At 44.6% G+C, this 24,143-nt stretch overlaps 1 protein-coding gene across 1 annotated transcript in view; it reads right to left on the reverse strand.

The window, feature by feature from the left end:
* The window catches only part of DNAAF8 (dynein axonemal assembly factor 8), a gene marked incomplete at its 5' end in the record, with an annotated part of 95,515 nt that overhangs the window by 29,473 nt on the left and 41,899 nt on the right, over positions 1-24,143 (reverse strand). The window contains 8 exons of the mRNA XM_082490428.1: positions 3,654-3,848; positions 5,321-5,449; positions 8,323-8,470; positions 9,828-9,982; positions 13,144-13,250; positions 16,005-16,320; positions 18,490-18,634; positions 20,851-20,967. Of these exons, the coding sequence (XP_082346554.1) occupies positions 3,654-3,848; positions 5,321-5,449; positions 8,323-8,470; positions 9,828-9,982; positions 13,144-13,250; positions 16,005-16,320; positions 18,490-18,634; positions 20,851-20,967 (1,312 nt within the window). The remainder of the gene's footprint in view (positions 1-3,653; positions 3,849-5,320; positions 5,450-8,322; positions 8,471-9,827; positions 9,983-13,143; positions 13,251-16,004; positions 16,321-18,489; positions 18,635-20,850; positions 20,968-24,143) is intronic.

Genomic DNA, 24,143 nt, shown 5'->3' on the forward strand with positions numbered 1-24,143 from the left:
TGATTTTCTTCCTAGACAAGAAGTTCCAAAGCTGCTTTGACTTTGCCCCCTGTTGCATCCAAAATGGACTGTAATGCAGATATAGAAATATACTGGGAAAAACCACAAGATACAAGTGCTAGGAAATTACATTACAGTGAAAACAAAAAATGGGCTATCTGGGAAATCAACAGGGAGCCACAGTGAATAAGTGCCGTGATGTGATTAGAGAACACAGCTAATGGAGAAAAGCTGAAAGGGAAACACTGAGAATACACTGATAACAATGTGGTTTACAGAGTATCATCCATAATTATAGATCCTTTACCACCTCTTATAACATTCCATTTTAAGCTATATTCATTATAGTAATAAGCTACAATTTAATGTTGACTTGTCTCTAAAGCAGTTTAAATGATGTTGTGTTTGTAAAGCAGTCTTACTTCCAATGTAGCAAGATACTTCCCAGACAAGATACTTCAACTTCCCAGACATCTGCTGGAAATACAATGCAGCAGAGAGGGAACAGTCATGGAGGTTCCTGGAGTGTGTGGAAGACAACTTCCTAACACAGCTGGTGAAGGAACCAACTAGGGGAAGTGCCCTACTGGACCTACTGTTTGTTAACAGAGAAGGTCTTGTGGAGGATGTAAAGGTTGGAGGTCGCCTTGGGCAGAGTGATCACGAAATGATAGAATTTTCAGTTCTTGATCACGTAAGGCGGGGAGCCAGCAGAACTGCCACCTTGGATTTCCGAAGGGCAGACTTTAGCCTGTTTAGGAGCATGGTCGAGAGTGTTCCTTGGGAGGCAGTTTTGAAGAGCAAAGGTGCCCAGGAAGGCTGGGCATACTTCAAAGCAGGTGCTCTTAAAAGCGCAGGAGAAGGCCATCCCCTTGTCTCGAAAAACGAGCAGACGGGGAAGACAACCAGCCTGGCTAAATAGAGAACTTTGGCTGGACCTCAGGAAAAAAAGAAAAGTTTACATTCTCTGGAAAAGGGGGTTGGCAACTTATGAGGATTATCAAGATATAACAAAGCTATGTAGGGGGAAAATGAGAAGGGCCAAAGCTCAATCAGAACTCAGCTTGGCCACTGCAGTTAAAGACAACAAGAAAAGGTTCTTTGAATATATCAATAGAAAAAGGAAGACTAGGGAAAACGTAGGCCCACTGGCGAATGAGACAGGTGCCCTAGTGGTGGAGGACGCAGAGAAGGCAGAGTTACTGAATGCCTTCTTTTCTTCGGTCTTCACTGCTAAAGCTGTCCCTCATGAATCCCACACTCTGAATGCAAAGGGGGAGGTCTGGAGAGTGGAAGATTTTCCCTCAGTTGAGGAGGACCGGGTCAGAGACCACTTGGCCAAGCTGGACATTCACAAGTCCATGGGCCCTGATGGCATGCATCCGCGAGTGCTGAGAGAGCTGGCGGATGTTATTGCTAGACCACTCTCCATCGTCTTTGAACGGTCATGGAGAACAGGAGAGGTGCCTGAGGACTGGAGGAAGGCCGACATCACTCCAATCTTCAAAAAAGGCAAGAAGGAGGACCCAGGGAACTACAGACCGGTTAGTCTAACCTCTGTCCCTGGGAAGGTATTGGAGCGACTCATTCTGGATGTCATCTCCAAACACGTTGAGGAACAGGAAGTTATTGGAAGTGGTCAACATGGATTTACCAAGGGTAAATCGTGCTTGACCAATCTGATAGCTTTCTACGATGTTATAACTGGTTGGCTGGATGAGGGGAAAGTCGTGGATGTCATCTACCTTGACTTTAGCAAGGCTTTTGACACTGTCTCCCATGACATCCTCATTAGGAAGCTGAGGAAGTATGGGCTAGATGAGGTGACAGTGAGGTGGATTGAGAGTTGGCTGCGGGACAGAACTCAGAGGGTTGTGATCAGCGGCACAGAGTCTAGTTGGAGGCCTGTAACCAGTGGGGTCCCCCAGGGCTCAATACTTGGTCCTATTTTGTTTAATATATTCATTAATGACCTGGATGAGGGGACAGAGTGTATCCTCAGCAAGTTTGCTGATGATACCAAACTGGGTGGGGTGGCTGACACCCCAGAGGGCCGTGCTGCCATCCAGCGTGACCTGGACAGGCTGGAGAGCTGGGCAGAGAAGAACCTAATGAGGTTCAACAAAACCAAGTGCAAGGTCCTGCACCTGGGGAAGAAGAATGCTAGGCACCAGTACAGGTTAGGGACTGACCTGCTGGGAAGTAGCTTGGAGGAGAAGGATCTGGGGGTTGTGGTAGACAGTAAATTATCCATGGCCCAGCAATGTGCCCTTGTCGCCAAAAAGGCCAATGGAATCCTGGGCTGCATAGGGAAGAGTGTGGCCAGTAGGTCGAGGGAGGTCATTCTCCCCCTCTACTCGGCACTGGTGAGGCCACAACTGGAATACTGTGTCCAGTTTTGGGCTCCCCAGTTCAAGAGGGACAGGGAACTGCTGGAGCGAGTCCAGCGAAGGGCAACTAAGATGATTAAGGGCTTGGAGCATCTGCCTTATGAGGAAAGGCTGAGAGAGCTGGGACTCTTTAGCCTGGAGAAGAGAAGGCTGAGGGGAGACCTTATTATGGCGTACAAGTATCTAAAGGGTGGGCTGAAGGAGGATGGAGCCAGGCTCTTTTCACTGGTTCCAAGTGACAGGACGAGGGGCAATGGGCACAAGTTAGAACACAGGAAGTTCCGTTCAAAAACACGGAAACAGTTCTTTACGGTTCGGGTGACAGAGCACTGGAACAGGCTGCCCAGGGAGGTTGTGGAGTCCCCTTCCCTGGAGATTTTCAAGACCCGCCTGGATGCAGTCCTGAGTAATGTGCTCTGGGCAATCCTGCTTTAGCAGGAGAGTTGGACTAGATGATCTCTAGAGGTCCCTTCCAACTCTGATAATTCTGTGATTCTGTGATTCTGTGATATTTAGGGGCTCAATCCATGAGTGCGCATTGCTGGAAGTTTCTGTCAGCTAGAATCTCCTCCTCACCTACCGTGATACAGAACTCACTCCATAGTATTGTTCCAAGAGAGCAGGATACAACATCGTATGAGACAGAGTGCCAGACTTCTGCCCTTTGTTAGGACACTTCTGGTATTATTACACTTCGATGCAATCTGTGTCATGAAGTTGTATAAAATCATCATCCCACTTAGCACTTGAGAGCATTCTTCATGCATTTGCAAGCATTTAACGTGGGGGATAGTGTCGTTATTCCTCCCGTGCGTGTGAGGAAACAAAGCGTGAAGTGGTGAAGCGTCTCGCTTCTGCTCACAAAGGATGTCAGTGGACAGAAAAGAGTTTGTGACTTCTGAATTCCTGCTGCTGTGCCCCAATTACACAGCTGCTTTATCTCCCGGTACTTAGGGAGAGACACAATGCTCCACATTACATAAAAGGCTTAGTAAGCCTAAGCACGTCTTTGAACTAATTTGACACTCTCTGAAGAAAATTATGCCCACCTGAGCTGTTTGCATTATGAAAAGTGGCCTTGCCACGGCTGACTAGCCACGATAAATTCTTCAGCTTTTTCGGCAGGTAAGCAAAGAAATCTGTCCTCCTTCCCAAGGCCCTTTTCACCACATTTTTCATAACGTTTCTGCTATAATGAAAATAGCTGCACAGGATAAACTTCCCTGACCAACCTCTACGGCCCTCCCCCAGAGCTGGGATCACCTGCACTCCAAGATTGATTATTGCACCCAGGAAGAAGGATCTGGCGAAGGAGCTCTCCGGCATTCTTCATAGCGTCCATTCCAACCACTGTCAGCATGACAACTTGCTCCGTTTCAGGATCAGAAGCATACGTTTGATTGCAGAAAAGATCCAGAGGAATGTTACAGGGGTCTGGCACCGCGCTAAGGTTCCCTCCTACCCAGGGAGATCATCAAAACAAAACTAGTTACCCCACAAAACCAAATCTCAAGTCTGTCTTAGTGTGAAAGAACTGACTAATTCTCAACTGAGCAGACAAAGGCCAGTGCCTCCCTGCGATACTGCTCCTCACGCTGCAGCTCAGCAGGGCCAGAAAAAGAATCATCCACGAGGAGCAGTATCACAGCAAACCCCTTCTAATTAGTCACGCTCCTTAACTGGAATTACTTTTTGCCATGTAAAGCAAATATACTCAATCCTAATTTTGATATCCTTATTCGCACCATTAAGCAGCGTTGGCAGATCTATACCAAAATTATTTAAGGCATCAATTCCAGATTGATAACTAATGGCTGACTTCACGTTAAATAGATACTTCATTTTGCTTTCTAGGAGGTTACAGGGCATACAACTGAGGGCTAAACTGGGGGCTCTTATAACACCATGCGTATATCCGCCGTCCTATTGGGAACAGTACAGCCTGCAGAATCCCCGGCCCATCAGAAATCTGTGTTTGATTCCATACTGTTTCACTACATGATTAAGCAATTCTATAGATTAACATTTATTTACTTAGTTATTCCTACATCTTAACATTTCATAATGCAGAAAATGGTGAATGACATGCATTTGATTCTTATTTTGCCTTATAATTTAGTTTGAATTTGGTTTTGCAGAGCAATATAGTTCAATTAAAAATTCTGATATCAAAAATTTAAAATAATTTAATTAGTTAAATAAAACTATATTAACCTGCTGAACACGTAAGAAAACACTACCTGTAGTTAGTGAAGTAACCATCTGATTACCATGACCTCCTAGTGTATAGAACTGGTAGGTTTAAGACTCTCCTACCCATCTGAGTCATAGGTTTATAACAGAAAACACATTCACTTGCTTTTTCAAGTCCTATCAATTTCCCAGCTTTGAATGAATGAGTTACTGAAGTGAATTCAACTGTATAAAACTAAAATTAAGGACATCCGAGTAAAGCGAAATGAAAAAGTGCTTTCTCTGCACCTACAGAAGAACTACAGCTGCCAACATTTATCACTTCAGCAAACTGTAGTTTTACATGCTTAACCACCAATTTATCTCGTTTAAATATTTTGACTTCTCTTGAAACTATGGCAATAAATATATATTGATTGGATATTAATCTTTTAATTATGGTTGGTTTAAGGCTTAATCGGTTGTTATCGTGTCACGTTGAAGTAATTTATTTTTCCACTTATTTTTTAATTTACTTAAAAAAGGTATTTCCATTTCGTTTTCCTATTGATTCTTCCACTCATTACCCAGCAACAGAAGACATCCAATTAGAGTTAGTATGATTGACGCAGAGCTGAACACTAAATGAGTTATTATAGACAACAAGCGTATTCCTAATGTTCTTATTCAGGAAAATCCTCTAGTAAGGTTGATCAGACCTCGTAAAAGCCAGAACATTTCCCATAGGTGTGACCTACCCAGTGTCTGCAGCAAGCTGTCGGTGTAAGGAGCCGCGTGAAACCAGAGAGAGGGGTCGAGCCCGGCGGCGGGCAGGCTGCTCTGCCCATTGCCAAGGAGGCCTCGCTTTGCCAGTTCACTCATCAGTCCTGCGCACAGAACGAAAGAAAACGTGAGGAATGCAGAGCTCTGTGATGCACTCCGACGTAAAAACACACTTCTTATCAAATGTTTGAATTTTTCTGCCCGCAGTTCCATTACGGAGACATGAATACCGGCCATGCTGAGCTTACCTAAGAGACATGAAATGCAACGTAATCATCCCTTCTCCCCCAAATCGCATTCACCTACACCAAGACAAGTAGCTGTTAAAAACTGAGGCTTGGCCACAGCTTTCTCTGGAGACACCTCTGCTTTGTGACCAGCACCCCAGTTGTTTCTATTACCTTCTAACTCCTGCTGTGAACCAAAATGTGGAACAAACGCATAGAAGGTGCTACACAGCTCTTGAATTACAATAAGCGTCTTCACTAAGTTGGTGTCCATGAAAGAGAGAAGTCTCAAATCTTGAGCCCAGTGCTCAGTGCAGGCCCTCGGGGTGTCTCGCACCTCAAGGCGCAAGGCCAGTGTCCTGCGTCCTACATGGCACCACGCAGCCACGGAGGCGTTGCTATATTACAGACCTGCACAGAAACACCGTGTTCCCCCCGTCTAACTCCCAGTCTGGAAAATATCCGATTGCATGCCACTTTTACAGATGCTAAGTGCTCAAAACTAGCAATCTCTCAGTTCCTGTTCTCCCCTCCAAAAGGCTGGGCTGCGCGCAGCCAGTGCATTAAGGTACTGGCACTCCGTACACTTCCACAACAATCGGTTCAGTCTTCTGTAATAATATTTCAGACCACAGTTTTAAAGGCTTGTTATTTTTTAAATTACTTCGTACACATTTGATTGCTTTCTACCACACAAGCCTGTCAAAAACGTGCTGTAGTGTAGCATGAGAAATGGATTATTAGCGCTAGAAGCTGATGGCAAACCTCAGACGTCAAAGGTAGCACTGACAAGAGATTTGAGCTTGTAACACTGACAGTGATCTATCCGCTTTTAAAAATTCAGGGGGCGCGAGCAACCAAAAAACCTGCCATCACTGCCACAGCAGCATTACTGGCTGGTTATTCAAACTCAACGCATGGCAAAAAGTAAAGCTTGGACAAAAATTTATGGTGTTTGATCCTCAAGACAGAGATCCGTTACCCAACGGCACCTCTCTGCTCTAGCTCAGGAATGATTGTTGAATTTTTCCTTGCTTTGAAAATTGAACAGTGTTCAAGACCTTGAAGGGATAACTGCTTTTCAGGGCTATCGATTACAAATGCAAAACTTCTTAGCGTGATATGTATCTTACTCAAATCCTAGTGCTATTCTACACTTCCCGGAGGCCAAACCAAAGCTTATGTGGCAAGAATGTCAGCTTCCCCGCTCCAGGGCTCTGGAATATGGAATAAGATATCTCTCTGGATCAGTTCTGAAGCAACCACAGAACACATGGAAAGAGACATTTGCAAAATCTGTCTACAAACAAAGGAAAAAAAAAAAAAAACAAACGAGTTCTCTACAATGACAGAAAACATTCTGCCTTTCCAAATATCCTTTATTCCGGTGCTCACCTATATGTTTCTAGTGGAAATTTCCCCATGCAAAACATGACCACTGTAAACATCATCTGTGGCACTCTGTGAGAAAAGCAGCAGAAACTGTACTTCTTTAATGAACAACTTTCCTTGGGTCTACAGGCAGCAGGTGACATGGTGCTGTAATTAGTCTGCCATGATTAATCCACTGTGTCTGTACATGTTTTCAGAACATTCTGTGATAGTCTCGGGAGAAAAAGCAGAGGACTTTTTGCATTATCTGTTTTTTTTTTCCAAAACTCTAACTGATCTTTTCTATTGTGGATAGATTAAAGGAAGCAATTGGGCAGTGGAAGAACGTCTCCACCACGAGCTATTTGTGGTGGTGTTAATGGAGGGGTCAGCAACAGCGATCCTCTTCTCTCAGCAGTGGTGTCTGAGGGGGAAGTTGGAGGAAAACACGCAGGAATGGACTCTCCCACTGCAGGCAACATGCTCACTGCCAGGGCAGGAAGAAGCAGGCAGGGCAAGTTCTTTGTTCCCTGCTGATCACTGCTGTTGCTTGCGAGAACAATGTCAGCTCATCCTTAAGAAAACCAAATAACGCTTTTGTTCTGAGGCTTTCATTTAGGAGAGTCTGACTCAAGTCAGAAGATTTGGGGCAGCAACTTGTCTGGTTTTTGGCAGTCCCTACATATAAAATGAGTTACAGTTCAGATGCTTGGAAGTCACAAGCATGCAGAACTCAGTGCTGAGGTTGATAGGATCAGATGCTGCCCTCAGGCTCAGCGGCATGTACACATTTTTGCTACCCCACCTCTCTGAGCAACAAGAATACTCGAGAGGAGGCTGTTGAGATGACGAAGCCGGGTCCATTATAGAAACGTACAGATGGAAGCCAAGAGACAAGGCTCACAAACTCAATTGAAGGAGGTTCCAACTTGACATAAAGGAAAAACAGTTCCCCGTAAGGATGGTCAAGCATTGGAACAAAGGCCCAGAGAAGTGGGGGAGTCTCCCTCCTTGCAAATTTTCAAGACCTGACTCAAAAAAACCCTGAGGATCTATGAATTCAGATCAAGCTGATGCTGTATTGAGCGAGAGACCTTCTGGGTTCTCTTCCAACATTAATTACTCTATGATTCTAAGTTCAAGAGGACTCCAGTGCTAAAGATCAAACAACTGACAAAGACCAACCTGCTCTGTTGGATACGTGGTAGTGACCGATTTACACGTTGGTCTGGAGACACACAGAAAAACTATCAGGCCCTGATATTCTCAATAAATCTTTCCCGCAACGTAACAGCTGTGGTTAGACTGTTAATGTTTAGCTCACACACACTGAAATGCAAACCTCCTTGTCCGAGGTTGTTGAGCAGTGAAAGCATTACCTTTTAGCAGTGCAGGAATGTGATGGCCAGCATTCTCCTTTCTCAGCAACAAAACGAGACAGTGCACACGTGGTTCAGCAGAGAGCTCTCCTCTTGCAGAACTACTATCAGGTGAACTTGAAGTCTTGCTAGGGCAAAATACAGCAATCTGAAATAACGAGGGCCAGATTAGACTACAAAATCCAGATGTAATCACTATAAGGCTCAAGAAAATCATTACGTTACGATGGCATAACAAGATGAAGCTCACCAGCTGAGCCACAGTAACGTCCAATAACTAGGTGTTCATGCGTCATCTATTCATGAGACAGAGAAACTTAATTGAAACCTCAGGGAAGAGGCTTAACATTAAAACGTTCTGCCCTGCAACTGGGGCTGGACTAAAACCACAACAGTTGTAACTCGGCTGATACGTGATGCCATCCTAAGTCACTCAGGCAAAAATGATCTTGAGTCCCCAAAGGAAGGGATGATTTTTCAGAAACATCTAGCTCCAAACAGCACATTGAAGCAATAGCTGCTGCTGTTAACTTCTTAAATGGCCATTTAGGAGCACACTCCAAATATTTGGCTATTTGGGCTGGAGCATTCCAGAAATAAATTATGTTTATTCTACAAAATATTATGGGAAGGGGCATTGTTATTCCTCAGCCTTGATCACAGAACAAGCAGAAAAAAGGGGATTTGTACACAGTTTCATTTGCAAAATGATGCATTTCCTGACTGACATAGCAAACAGCCCTAAGCATGATAATTTAAAGTAAAGGGTCCGCTCCTTTGTAAGGGAAAGCATTATGTGATTCCTGGGAGATGGATCAGGTAAGAAGTGCAGAACTGGTTTTCTTGCATATGTTAAGTTTGACTGAAATCTCACATTTGTGATTAGGCTGACTTGTCAAAATGCCAAGTGCACTCTTAACTCAAATCTATCATCATATTAGAGCTTTAAAGAAAAAAAAAAAAAAGCTGTTATTTTTGACAATAGCAAAGCTCTTTTTGCAACCCATCTGGAAGGCATTAAACTAGGGAACTTTGTGCTGAAAAGCCATAAGCAGTCCCAGAGGGACTGCAAGGTACGTAATCAAACGTCAGTCCATTAGATGAAGACTATTCTCCTGAATACATGTTTGCAGATCAGAAATTGTTATTTTGGTTTAGGTGGCTACTGCCTGCTCTTGCTTCTTTTGAGATCAATGGTAAAATTCACATTTGTGTTAGTGAGAGGAGGTCCGATTATGAATTTACACTTCTGTTCTCAGTGAGAGGCTGAGGCCTGGTGGAATTTTCCCACTAAAGAAAAAAACAGCACTGAAAGCAACCAGAGTACCACTCACAGGAATACAGAGAACACGAGTGCTGGCTAGCTAGTGAAGAGAGAGTGAGTGTCCTTGAGAACAATTACTAGAGGAGCGTCAGCTCACACATACATAAGCTCACAGCATAATTCGTTTCAGAACAACCGGTAACCCGAGGTATACAACTGAGCTGTGTGTTCCGTCCAGTACCTGACTTGTTGTCATGCTCAGCACAACGGCTTGCTTGGGTGAAAGCTGCAGCTGTCTGATTCCTTGCAGAACAAACCCCCGATGAGTACAGACCGACATCACGTTACCGAATGCATGAGGCGTTACCACAGGCGACACCATCAAAATGATGTCCCCTAGGTCAAAAAGAGGGTAAGAAAAGCAGCATGTTATTTCCACAGGAGCTGTGGTATCAATGCAAGGCAACTCTTACAGTGTTTGCTCCAACTTGAAGTGCATCCCAAATGGTAACACTGTATTTTATGGGTTTTTTTGCTCTATGCAGCTCATAATGACTGCTATCGGAGGCCAACCTAGAATGGAAAAGCTTATGGCATCATCAGTAATATCTTTATGAATCATCTACTCCAGATAGTCTGTCTCATCAGGTCTATCTAGCTATCTGTGAGCTCTTCATCTGTCTTTGAGGTATCTGTGCTCTCAGCTCACGTGCTAGCCGTGCGTCAGCCCCTGCCAGGCTGCGTTGGAGCTGGTACCTTTACAGACGGCAATCCGACAGCAGTCAGTTCCCTCCAGGGCTAAGAGCCTGATAAGCAACTAAATAAGGTCAACAAGACCAACTGGCAATTTGTCCACTATAAAGCGCATGAAGCAACCCCAGCCATTCCTCTCTGCTGTTATTGGAGGTCCTAGCTTGTAGCTAGCTTCTACAACCTTGTCCGGCACTACCCTCTGCTTCCTCTTGTCCTTTCTTTAGTCCTGTCATTAACCTTCATTCCATTGTGGCCCGGGCTCCTGAATCTTTGGACCAGCCTGTGATCATGACCTCACCTCCCTTTCTAGTTTGGTACCATTTAGATTCACAGGTTCTGTCTTTGGTCATCAGGATAACGTTGCCAGCCTGCTCTCTCCTACCTGATTCTCACCCACTAGGTCTGCCTGCTCGTGCTCTCCTTGTATCCCTCACCCCAGAAGATAAGGTTGTAGAAGCAACTGGAATTTACGTAGGGTTAGAACTTTGGGGTTTTAGACTCCTGTTTTCTAAGTCAAACCCCTAGCTCCTGCCAACAGGGTGGCAACACATGCTATGAGGAAGTTCAACAGAAAGAGCCTACAAGACCTCCTGAGCAGTGTCTATGCCCCATCTTAGGTACTACAGGACAAGCTCAAGACTTTTCCCTGAAGCCTCTGATCTACCCAAGGTCTTTGCTTTGTTCTAATATTACCTTGGTCTCTGCTTTTACCAGCACCTTCATTATTACACTGACCTAGTCCTAATACAGCTTTTTTTTTTCTGTATACAACGTACATTCAGGTCTCCATAACTTGCCAAGAGCGAGCTCTGAAGACAAATCCTCAGTATCACCGTTACATGGGTTTCCTCTACACTGCCCCGTTAATTTGTCTTAGCTCTAGCTGAATGATATAATGACGTTGGAGTATTTTAGTCTGTGTGTCCCAATTACACTTGGTTTTGGGGGTAGGACTATCAGCAGTGAATGTTTCTTTCGGTTCTAGACTTTATGCTATGGATATCTGTCCTCTCAAGAATCTGACCAAGGCTCAGAGCTGGTAGTTCAAAGCAATGGCAACAACACAAGGGAAAGCTTGTGTTTATTATGAAGGATGGGACAGGCAGAGTGTTTCTTTGCCTAGAATTTCTATTTGACTTTATGGCTTTAATTTTGCAGGCTTTGAGCCAGATTGACATTAGTACCACATTCATTACACGTGAACTGTCAAAATTTAGGGTTGCAGGTGGTAAGATTTTGGTTCCTCTTTAGTTGACAACATTTAAAAAACAAAACATTTTTCACATACACATATCCCAGACCAAGAAGAATACCCACTAGGGTCAGTAAAACTTTGATTACCGAGAAGGGGCACATCTATCTGATGGGAGCAGCAGCGTATTTGTTCTGCACGGGTATATCTTCCTGTCTCCAGGAGAAGCTGCTGGAGACCCTAGGGAAGGAGTCACTGAGTGTTTCCTTTCCTTAAAACCCCATAGGGTGTCTGGTCACAGACCAGATTTTCAGCTTCTCTTCTGAGAGTCATGATACAGTTATCTGAGGAGCAAAGCATGAAAGTGACTTCCTTAGCCCAAATACAGATGGAACGTGGTGTGGTGTAACTCAGCAGCCCACATCAAATGTGAATCATTAATGGCCATAAAAGGAAGGGGAGGCAGAAAATGTGACTCATTCCATCAGCAGCAACCAGCTGCCACTAATACCAACCCCAAATAACACAGAGCCAATGGCTGTCTGCCAAGCTACCTGAGTTAACATGCCCCATTATACGAAAGAGTATCTCAAAAAGTGAGCCTTTTTTTTTTTCCCCTTTCTCTCTTCTCCATTTTCTGTTACTTTCTGCTCCTTTGGCTTATGCTTTCATTCTTTTCTCATACATTTTTCCTTTGACAATATAATTTTTTGTGCCTTCTTTCTATATCAATACAATCCTGCTTTCCTTCTGCCATCTTTTCCCCAACAGCTGCTGAGCTTCCACTCCCCTCAGGTTTGGTTGTTTTTTATTTTTCCTGTGAAACTATCTTCAATTGTGGGAGTAGAAACCAGACAGCAATGCTCTAATAGCATTGTCCAAAAATCACTTGTGCCTGAGATCTGCTGTGCTGGGCCCCACTACAGAAGGTTGTCAGCACGTTGGCTGTCTGCAGCAAACACCCCTATACCACACAGATCCTTCTTAGCCTGTTACAAGGGCTGTGTGCCTTGGCAGGTGAACACAGACAGCTTGCTGCTAGCAAGGCAGGAATTCAGAAGCTGGAAGACTCCTCCTACAAAGGGAAAAGCAGGATTTGGGCAGAGCCAGGTGATAGCCGGTTATATTAGCTTTCTTTCCTGACTGTGTGGTCAGTCCTGCCCTGAATGAAGTCTTAACCCTCATCATACCCATGATGATTACATTCAACTCTTCACTGGTAGAGGCAGATGACCTCTAATCAGATAAACGTGCTGTTTAAAGACGCTGTTAGGTCTTCATATGACTGTTTCTTTGATGAACAGGACCCTGTGTGCAGAGATTTCCCACAAGGTGGGGTTTTTTTGTTCTTTTTTTCACCCTTCAGTGAAATCTAAGCAGCCTACAGGACTCTAGCTGCTACTCCCATGAGGAAGATGATGCGATTTCTCTGCCACTTCACTTTAGGCAACAGCGTTTTACCAGAAATTCATTCCTGGCTCTACAACTGACTAGGTCACAGCACTGAGCAATCCAGGGAGGCAGAATTTCCTGAAGTAGGTGGGCTGGAGTAAGGCAATATTGTCAGTGAAGGAGAGCCATAAAACCTCGCGATTCATTCCCGAAAACTGACCTTTGGTAGTCGAGACAAGCATCGCTGGAGGTTGAGACAGCACCACACCCTGGAGATCAACCTTTTCTTCATCTGCTTCTGCCCTAGGTGACGAAGGACTCTGAGACCTAAAGGAAAACAACAAATATTAAAAGCTATTGTGCCAGGTTCTGACTCAAACCTACTTTCTGCAACAAACCGAGGGCCAGAGAAGCTTCTCTGGTAAAACTGCTTTACTGGAAAAGCCATTTCAATCCCTTGACCAAGACACGAGCTGCATCAAGGTCTCTCTGACTGAACATCTTTTTATATTACTCCCCCTGAGGCTCTTAGTGTTCAATTAAAAGTAGCTAACACAAAGTAGCCTGCTTGGCAAAGAAATCTGGGAATCAAGAAATACGTCAAGCTTCATTACCAGAGCTTTCCCTACCCACAGATACATCATAGTTGCTGTTCACTTTTGGTTCTTTAGCCAGAGTGTAACAAATTTTAAAGGTTCGTGTTGGGCAACAAGCACAATCAAGTCTGGCAGAGATGTTCATGGCAGTAACACCTCTACAACATTCCTGCGTACCCAAAAGGACCAGATCACAGCAGAGAGAACATAAGGTGTGGTTCTGAAAGCCAGGGACTGACTGCAACGCAAACTGCAGTCTGCGAAACAGTTTGGCTAGGTCTGTGAGGCGCAGGCTGCTCAGGCAAACCTGCCTGCCTCATCCCTTGCCACCACCGAGTTGGCGGGAATACATCCTGCCTGTTCGCTCCCAGGAGACCACGGCATTTGCAAGTATAATCTGAAAACTGCAATCTGAGTTGCAGTTTGTATTCTTGTCTCCCAACGGACCGAATTACCAGCATTAGGAGAACGACAAGTGCATTATTTAGAATGTAGCGCTGCTCTGGACCAGCTCAGTTATAACAGAGGAGCAGAATTCATCATCTTTTTAAGAGGAAAAAAGCATCCCTGAGGAAAACAAACAAATAAATAAAGAGAATGAAACTTTACCAAATTGTTTTCTTTTTTTCAAATATTAAAAGTGACGAGAGCCACTGTTCTTGGCCCAGCAGAACTGAACTCTGACACATAATCCCTCCGTGAGCATCAGATGAATTCTACATGGGTGCACTTTGCCACTCTGCAGAAAGCACCAACAGGACTACACGTTACCTCACCTCCAGCCTGCTGCCACTGACACAGTGTGCCACACTGCACCAGCATCCAGTATGAGAAGCGATCTTTAAAAACCCATCCAGAACCTGCAGGTGGAGAGCCTTGTCTGAGCTTTCTGCCGGGGAGTATCACCACAGCATCATTAATTCAGTTCTGCAACATTAAAAGGAGATGCCCGGAGCCTGAAAGCCCCAGCGTAGAGGTTGGCATTCCACGTGATTACACAGGCCTGCGTGACAAGCATGGCAGTCAGGGAGAGGAGACACGTAGTTTGGTATTCACCTGGTTGATGGAAATTCCTTGACGCCCTAAGCCAAATCTTTTGATAAAGCACTGTAAAATAAATCCTTCAAGCCACAGATCTATCTATGCTTGGAACAACCAGAGGAGTGTCTTTCAGCAGGCAAAAAAAGACAAGTGCCTCTCTTCTTTCCTCTGCAGGGCAGAGGAAAGGGACCTCCGAGCACAGCAGAGCCCTTCATTTACACACACAGGATTAAATGTGCTTCCTTCGTCCTTCGGTTTGAGTCCCTGCCCAGGAAGCTGCAAGATTGTCAGGAAGGGAAGTGATTGTTTTGTGCTGTAGAAAGTATCCATCTTCATCAAGGAAAAGCTGCAGAGAGGTTTGGAAAAAGAGTGCTGGGAAGGAGTGCGAGAGAGCCCAGGCTATGGATCTAGCCTTCCCTCTGCCTCCCTGCAGGTGCAGATGGTGTGCAAGGGCTGCTCAGTGCCAACTTCCACAGAGCTGCTGAAGCTTTGCTCCCTACCACCCTCCCTCTTTCCCTCATGCACCTCTGCTCTGCTGAGCAAGGCCAGCAGCAGGCATTCCGGCAGCCTAACATCAGTGTTATGAACCAAGCAACTTTTAAATTAAAAAGCATTAGGTAAATCCATTTCTGTACAAGACAGTCTAAGTGATTCTTTGGGAGCTGTAGCCCCTCTCCCTGTAGCACTACACAGCAGAGCACACACGGTCTAGGTTGCATGGTGGATTAATAGATGCTTAAAAGCCCAGTTCCCTCTGCAGCCATATCCAGACTCATCTGAGAGCAAGACTCCTGAATGTCCCTTGTTCCCAGCACTTTCTGGCAGCCTATTGCTATGCCGTCAGTTCCTAAATTGCATTTCTCATGCTGTTTGCTAGAGTTAAAAGTTTATAAGCCACCCTTCATTTTCACACACTTCCGTCATAATCCTCCAAAAAACCTTTTCCACCTGAAGCCCCTCACCTCTAACCAGTTGATAGGGAAGGAACATAGGACAAAGCTAGAGCAGCCTTTCTAGCAAAGGGCCACTCAGTGGCACACACTTGCAGCCCTTCTCCAGCACCAGGCACAGCTGGAGGTGGTCTCAGACCAGTCTGATAAGGAGTTTCAGGCACACAGGGCCCAAAAGCAGGTGCTGCAAGCCTATGAGTTACAGCCCTAGCTACCAGGAAACAAGTGATAGGAAGCAACTGTAAGAGTCCCACACCCAACATGTCTATTATGTGCCACAGAGGAGACAGTCCTGTAAGAGACGGGCTTCTGCAGACTCTAGTAACTATTTTGGAAATGTAAAAGTAGACAGATTGCTGCCACCCTGCACTCGTGTTCACCGATACCTTTAGCAGAAGGCTGATAGGTAAAGACAAAGCCCACGAGCTGTGTGCCTGCCTGGCCACCGCGTCACACTTTGCCTGTGAGAACAACCACAGTTCAAACACCGTCACCTTGCTGTGTTGTTGCACAGGGGAGCTGGATGCGGTACGTCAGCGTGCAGCGCTGCGCCAGCAGCCCTCCCTCCGAACCAGAGGCACAGCTCCCGGTGCACACGGCTGTCCAGGTGGGGCAGGTAGACAAGAGGCTCCGCTTGGTTCCTGCAGTAGATGGCATTGATGGAACTGCAGTCGGTCACACTCGCCAGCTGCGGGTCAGACGGCCCGATGACATTCTGCAAGGTGCTACGTGCTTCAGGCCCTCTCACACCTAACGCCAGCACTGGGGGCACCTTGCCGGTCTTTGAAGCATAGGAAGAAGGCAGCTTTTCTGTGAAAGACGAACATACTTGTGACTAAAACATGGAACAACCCCCCCAAAGGTCATTCATTCCACACAAGTGCCCTTTTCAGGCTACTGGTTACCTGTCCTGTGGGGGATACGCTGGCAACCAGCTGCAAGTGTTTACTCAAGAGTAAATTAAGATTATTCAAGGTAGTCTGTTAAAGAAAGAGGAACTGGTTGCCTCAAATTTGCTGCAGAAAGGAGTGTGCCCAGGGTTAGTTATTAGAGAGCAGCTGATCCACGAGAAGTCAGCACTTTAACTTCTTGTGCAGTATGTTGTCCATGCCCACAAGGAAGGCTGAGGGATCGAAGGCAAGACAAGAGAACGCAGGCCTGAGGAGAGCGATGTTTTCTGTAATTTTCATCAGATATGGGAAAACTGGGAAGGGAATTCACAAACTGGAAGTTTGTGGACTTCTTTTCTAGATTATTTCCTTCCACATCAAATGCAGATTTTGTGCTATGTTGTAAGATGACATATTCAGGCAAAAATTTGATAAGCCGCCCTTATTTCCCTGCCAGGACTTGAACTGTAGCTCCCCTTGTTTCCTGAAACAACTCTTCCCTACGCATCTGGCAAAGATTTCTCCATGTCTACTGTCAGCATGGTTGGGGTCCCATAAATAACCCCAGCAAAAGAGCAAGTCTAGCTCCTCCACAGTTCTCACTGCGGATGTTAGAAAAAGCAGCAAGGTGCATCATTTTCTTCCCTGAGGTTTAAAAACATATTCAATTACATCATTTGTTGCATAAGAATCAGAAGCCAGAACATAAGTCTCCAGAGCAGGTAGATAATGGAGAAATTGGCTGTAAATATTTAAAATAATCATTTTAAAGTTTTCAAGCTAAGGGTAAAAACCTAATTTACAAACTTACATAGCAGTTTTCAGCTCAAATGAATTGTCTCTTCATATGAAATGTTCCTAAATAATGGTGCACAGTACAGAGCATTGAAGCAGATCTGCTGCCTGTCATCTCCTAATGACTGGTGATTTTATGGTTTTCTTATTCATTTCTGGAGTCCTTCTTCATTTCTCCAGCTATCAGTACAAATGTATTACGTGGACAGCGCTGAGCAACTCCAACTGCAATCCCATTTCTAAGGCAGTCTGCTCCTATTGTTTTCAAATGGAAAAAGGGGGCAGGGAGACTGGAGAATTTGTCTCCAATTAAGCTGGTCTTCACTCACCTTCTACCTGAGGAAAAGGAAACCCATTTCTCTCACTCTCAGCCTGCCTATACCTTTCCCCCAAAAGAAATGCCTGTATTCGTGATGGTGTCACGTACAAACCTTCCAGGAGAACTTCTTGTCTTAAAAGACAGTACAAGCCATACCGTACTGCGGAGGCAATCGCTGTACTTCGCAGCTAATGTAACGCCTGTTCCTCTAGGGTTATATTGCATTAGCAACTAATACTATTCCATACACGCTTTAAGACAGGCTTCATTATCTCTATTTTACAAATGGAAAAAAAAAACAAACAGACTTGAGTGGTACATGCCAATATTTGAAGACATTGGTGTCTAATGTTAAAGACTTAGTGATTTGAGGTCAGAGACCCACATCAGTTTTGTTTACGTCATCTTCTTGGTCTCTCATCTCAGACCACCTTCTATTAGCAAATGTGACATTTTGGTGGTGGCTTATCAAGCAATGCAATTCCAGGATGGCTAGATCACTACTTTTGCCCGTGCTTCTGAAGTCCCACAGGCAATGAGGTGGGGGGGAATTGTGGAAGGGGGAGGCTGAATTTTCTGCAGCTAAAACCTTCAGGAAAATCATTGAGAACTAGTTTAGTAAACTGAACTTACACGAGTCTAACCCTGGACCTCAGGGCACTGCAGTCTGGGAAAGATCACCGCAAAGGAACAATAATTAAAGCGGTTTGAGACACTTTTTGTGTCAAGGGTTAAAAATTCAACTTGTGGATATTCAACACTGGGGGAAAAAAAGGAAAGAAACAGCCCAAGATCTTTTACAATTTCTTTTGGGAAAGATACAGGCACTGATAAAGCAACACTCATGTAAATCTGATACCCTCTCCCCCATGCCCACAGCACCGCATCACTCTTCACCTTAGTACGTTTACAGATCTTTGCTTTCACCTCCGTATCATCACATGACGGAATCTCTGAAGGAAAACTAGACCTCACCTGAGCTAGAGAGCAGCACATCCTGCTGAGGATAGAGCAGACGGAGGCCACAGATATCCAGACCAGAACTCAGTACCAGCTGCAACATGTGATGGGTAGCTAGGGGACTTCGGAAGAGAGTTTCAAACAGCAGCACCATGGCAACCTGAACAGCAAGAGCACATTGGAGGAATGAGCCAAATGCTTCCAAGCCCTCAGTGACCACACAGCTGTATCAGTTCTGCTCACCTTTAGTTCCCATGCTTTATCTGTATTGGAAGAGCTACAAAGAAGCTTGCTTTTATTTTATATTTACATGCAGTTCAGCACAGTAGGCTCTTAGTTTCAGATTGAACCATAACTATCTATGATAATTATGACTGAATCTATTTCTGCTGATATAATTGTGCCTTTTGTGACATAAGCCTACCACTAAAAAAACACAAGATCTCTAGGGCAGAGACTGAAGCATATCACTCCTGCTGTTTAACTTCATGTACTACAGAAAGATGGTTAAATAATAATAAACCAACTGGTGGTTTCTTTATACCTACAAAAGTGCCAAAATCAACATGAGAAAAAATAATATCAAAAGGCAGACACATCACTGGTACTGTCCCAAATTTACATTTTGAAATCTTCTTTAGCAGATTAGTCCAATTCAGCCCATTCTTCCAAGTAGGATGACATACACCGACACATACTGAATGTCTATACCCCAAAGGGAAGCAAATTACTATCACTTTCCCATCAGCAGAAACATATTGTTTCAAAAAGCAAGTGCTTTATGACGGGAAGTCGTGTGGTGCTGTGGGTAATAAATTGTCTAGCTGTAGATCAGACAAGCGTGATTGTACTGGCCTCAAATTTGTGCCTGGTTCTCCTGGACATAAAGCAACACAACGCTATCCCCAGCAGCAAGCTTTATGCCTGCAGCGAACACCAGAGGAATTCATCACTATCAGACACTTTAAATGAAATGCTACTCCCCCATAAACACATTATGAGGCTTATACCATCATGATAAATGAAGATATAAATTTACTCAAATCATAAAAACGTGGTCTAATTAGGAATAAAAGCTCTATTTCTTTATGTTTGTCGAGCTCAACCTCTCCTGATATTAACCCAATGTTCACAGCAGCCACTAAGGAAGTATTATTCTGTATAAGAGTCCCTGGGGCTTGGCTGCCTGGGCTCAGGGCCAGCTTCGCCAACGCAGCCGTCCAGGATTGAAAAACCCCCTTCGCTTAGGAGCCAGGCACTCAGCTTTGGTCTCGGTCTGAGCTTCGCTGCAGGTATGCCTTGGCCCAGTCTCACGCATCACTGGTTCTGGCCATTCTCCTAACCTGCTGACTTCACTTTCTGGCTTGGTCTTGTCCCTGTGACCTCTTGGCTGGCCCTGGTTACTGCTGCTGGACCTGCTCTGTTCTCTTTGCTCGGGTAGCGTGAGACGGCACCCTGCCCTGAGGCCACCAGCCCTGCCTGCCTTCCCGTCAGTCCCAGCTCCTGGCTTGCCTTCCCTTGCAGGGCACCCTGCCCTTGCTGCGAGAAGGTCTGTACAGACCCCCGAACAGCACGTCAGGGAACTGTAATGAAGACACGAGGCATTTCCTGACTGCGCCAAGTGCCAGGTATCTTCAGCTCCTAATTGTGGACTTCAAGCATCTTCCAGGAGCAAGTGCAGTACACCCACAGCAACTGGTGAGGATTGCTGCGTGGTCAGGAGGAACTTAATTATCAGCATCTCCCCAAACCAATGCTCACAGGGAACTGAGCTCTTGTCAGATCAAAGAAGAGCAAAGAAAGGTGAGTTACCATAGTTAACAAGTTATCATACATGGGTGGAGGTCCATTACGTTTTGGTATACACTCCTAAACAGAGATAAATATCAGCTAATTTAAGTTACCTTAGCCTTCTCCTCTTTGGGGGTCAACCAAGCAGAATTACTTCCTACTTGTTTATACAACACATACACAGTTACTGCAGGTCAGGCAGATAGTACCAGAAGCTTTTTATTAATGTTTCTGAGCGCAGGTTTAAAAAAAAGTTGTGTTGTATATTGGCTTGCAGGAAAGTGGGTTTGGGTTATCAAAATTTTGTCTGCTGTTACCGATTTGCACCTGGTTGGTAGCAATTTCTTCAACCCGCACATTTCATAGTTTAATCTTCTGTGGCTCAGAGCAATCAGCACATCAATACTGATGACAGAAAATACTCAGCTGATATATTCAGGTCTGAGCGAGAAATACTTCAAGATCAGTATTTGTACCAAATGTCAAAATTGAAATATTCCAGGTCACTTAATCGTCTCTCAACTTCCCACATCATCCCACAAGTCAGAGAGGAGTGGTTTATTCGGTTTGTTGGTTTTTTTTTACCTCAGTGTCTATATCTCTGCAAGCTTCCATGTCGCTGCTGTTAGGGAAGTATTTTTCATCAGTTTCAACTGTCTGCCAGTAAAATCCATTTGGCACTGCAAACACCTTCTCCACAGCCTGAAATGCACAAAGGACATCTCTTACCTGTATGTTATCTTGATCCCTAAAAATAAAGGGCTTGGAAAAAATAGTATTTTATGCCTAGAGAGCACATAAGGATACACATTAATGGATTAAACTCATTAGTCTAGTGTTGTTAATCTATCATTTGCTTTCTTACAACCATACCGCTAGCTCCATTCAAGTGATATCCCAAGAATACAAGTCTTCAACTGCTTCCTGAGGCTGAACATTCCCAGGCTCCAACCCAGCGACTCTCCAACACACAGAGTACCCACTGACACGAACAGGAGTCGCATGCAAAAGGCACTGCAGGATCAGGCTGAGCAGTTCGAGACCTTGATTCTCCATGATCGTGCTGAGCATCCAGCAGAAAAGGGCTTTGTTAAAAGAATGCTCTAATTAACTAATCAAATGGAAAGGTAGGGAAAGAACTGCATGAACTTCTACATGCCTGTAACCAAAATAGGACATTTCTCCTGTGCTCATGTCACCACAAGTGACACCTATCTGTAGGTCTTATTGTGCCACATACTCACGGATAGGCAAAAAGACTCTGGCATTTAGGTCACAGCTTTACAGAAGCATAGCATTTCCCAATCTCAGCACCTTATTTTGTTTCTCATACATTTTCTGGGCAGCCAAGCAAGCAACTTGTACAAGTGCAAGTTTAAGGATGTGTCATTCAGAAGAATTTGCTGTGCCTGCACGCTCAGTAAGCAAGGCCACAGTCCAGGAACAAATGCAGCTTTTAGTCACGTTTGTCAAGTTCTGGTTTGGGAAGAAGTGATGTTTGCAGCTATGCCACAACTGAACATTCCAGAAATACAGATGCATTTAGGCAGAGTTCACATAGGGCAGGATTCATTCCAAGACTGAAAAATAAAAAAACCCCAAACAAAACCTCCCCCAAAAAACCCAACAGTCACTTTTGACACATAGGCTCAGGTGGGATATCTCAGAGTAGCTTCGCTATTTTTAAAGACTACTTTGATTCACAGCAGTCGTTAATCTGGCTTCATCTCGTGTGGACAGACCTCTTCAAAAAAGAAAAAAGGAATTAAATTTCAAGATGGTCTCATTGGGAATTTTATTACGGACAGAAAATGGACTAACACTGCATGAAGCATCCATCCTGGATTATGAGGTACATACAATGCTGTTTAATTGTGTAATCACCTCAGAGATTATTTTTTTTTGCGCTGCTTGGCAAATGATAAGCAATTCATACCATTCCACAAATGTTTAAAAACAATAACCAGAAAATCAAATGAATTTGAATAATATTAAAACCCCTTTGACATCTGCCTTTCTGCTTCAGCAACCTTTTGTGTTTTCTCCTTCCTCTATTTCCTGTGCTTCGTGAGATATTTGCCTAAAAGCAGAACTGGGGATTTCACTTTTCACCCTGTCTCAGCCAACACAACTACACCAAACCAAGAGCTTGGACAGCTCTCAATGGATTTGTCCATTTTGTCCTGCAAGCGATCATTCATCAGCCTCCACTTGTGATATTACACTTGGTTGCTGTGGAAAACATCATCAGAGGAAAAGCAAGAAAGTTGATTTAAGGAAACGGAGATGTTCTCCGTTGCCAGTGTTTGCTGCCAGCTTCTGCATGCAACACTGGCACGATGCAGTGAGCACAGACAAGCCCTTCAAAATAGGACTGCAGCAAGACCCCAGTTTTCTGGGGTTCAGGCAGTTCCTCAAACAAACCTCAAGCCTGTGAGCTTTCAAGAAGAAGGAAAAGAGAAGGGACAAATGCGGTTAAATTAATTCCAGCCTACATTTCAACAGGAACCTTCATTATAATCATCCAGCCCCAGTTAGGACGCAGAGGATGCAAGCTGGGAAATCCAAGGTAAAAAGCTGACCTTTAGGAAGTGCCATGGCGTCAGCTGTGGATCAGCTGTGATTGCCGGCACGCTGCCGCACGGTCAGCCTCCCTCCCTTGCCAGAGCAGGGATCTGGCCACATCTATCAGGGAATCAAGGCCTGCAGAAATTCGTTACTCTGATCTGTCAGATTCTGTTTTCTAGCAGCCAACTTGAATGCGTTTTCACAAAGCAACAGAAAGTGAAGCTTGAAAAGTCTCAGTTCTCCTAGAAAATCCTTTTCCCCATGGGTAAGAAAATACACATAGATGGCTGCAGTACGACAGCTCCTGCTTTTTCCAGTCTAGCTAAAATGTGCCAGTGGAGGAGAACTCCTGACACTGCCTTCCTATGCAATGCACAGGAGAAACAGGAAGAAAGCAACTTTCCCACGTACACAGGAGTGAATTGCATCGAGTCAGTTGTTACAATATTGACATGAGCCCTATTTGACATATATTGCAGAGGGACCCTCCGCAGGCAGTTACATGATCCCACTCTTATTGAAATCATTTTGGTGATTTTGAAACTATTTATCTTCATGCTACTTTGGTGCTACTTTTAAAGTTCCACAATGAGAGAGGGTAGGTGTGAGAATTGTATCAGTTTCACCACAGGGTTGGTTCCTCTCTTAAGCCTCCAACAACATTACAGTAGCTGTAAAGCTTCTGTGCAAACACAGCAGTTCAGAAAGTCTCTCCCAGGATAGCTGATACATCATCTCTGAATGCTGACCTGTCTCTTGGAGGGGAGGAGAGGAGACTCCCTCCCCACGCACTGCACAGAATGGTGAAGCAGCAGTCCAGCCACCGATACCTACCTGAAAATTCCTCTTTAAGGCTCTGCAGACTCAGAGCACTGTAATAATCTCACGTCTTGTGGTAAAGGCACTATACCAGGGAGGAAAGGTAGCCTCCAGTCAGCCAACGGCAGCTACAACAGCCCCAGGGATACTTTGACTGATGCTGTGACAGGCTTCAAAACCCAGAATTGCTTAACCATAACCATTTGCATTACCATGTGTCCTCCACCCTCTGCTGTAAGAAAGCAGGGTTTCTTACAGCACTGATATCCTCTTCATCCATAGTCATGACCAGAGAGAGCAGGAAGGGAGGGAATGTCCGAAACCTCCCATTTGTAGTTATTCTTTTTTATTAACTATCCTTTTTCTTATTTGTTTTGGGATAAAAATTCAGATTTCTGCTACCTTAAGACACTGGAAAAAACAGATTTGTACCATAGCTAGGACTGAACATGTACCACTTTTTCAAAAAGTGTTAAAAAGAAACTTAGAGC

This window comes from Vanellus vanellus, assembly GCF_965231255.1.
Source record: "Vanellus vanellus genome assembly, chromosome: 14".
In the NCBI taxonomy this organism is placed as follows: Eukaryota; Metazoa; Chordata; class Aves; order Charadriiformes; family Charadriidae; genus Vanellus; species Vanellus vanellus.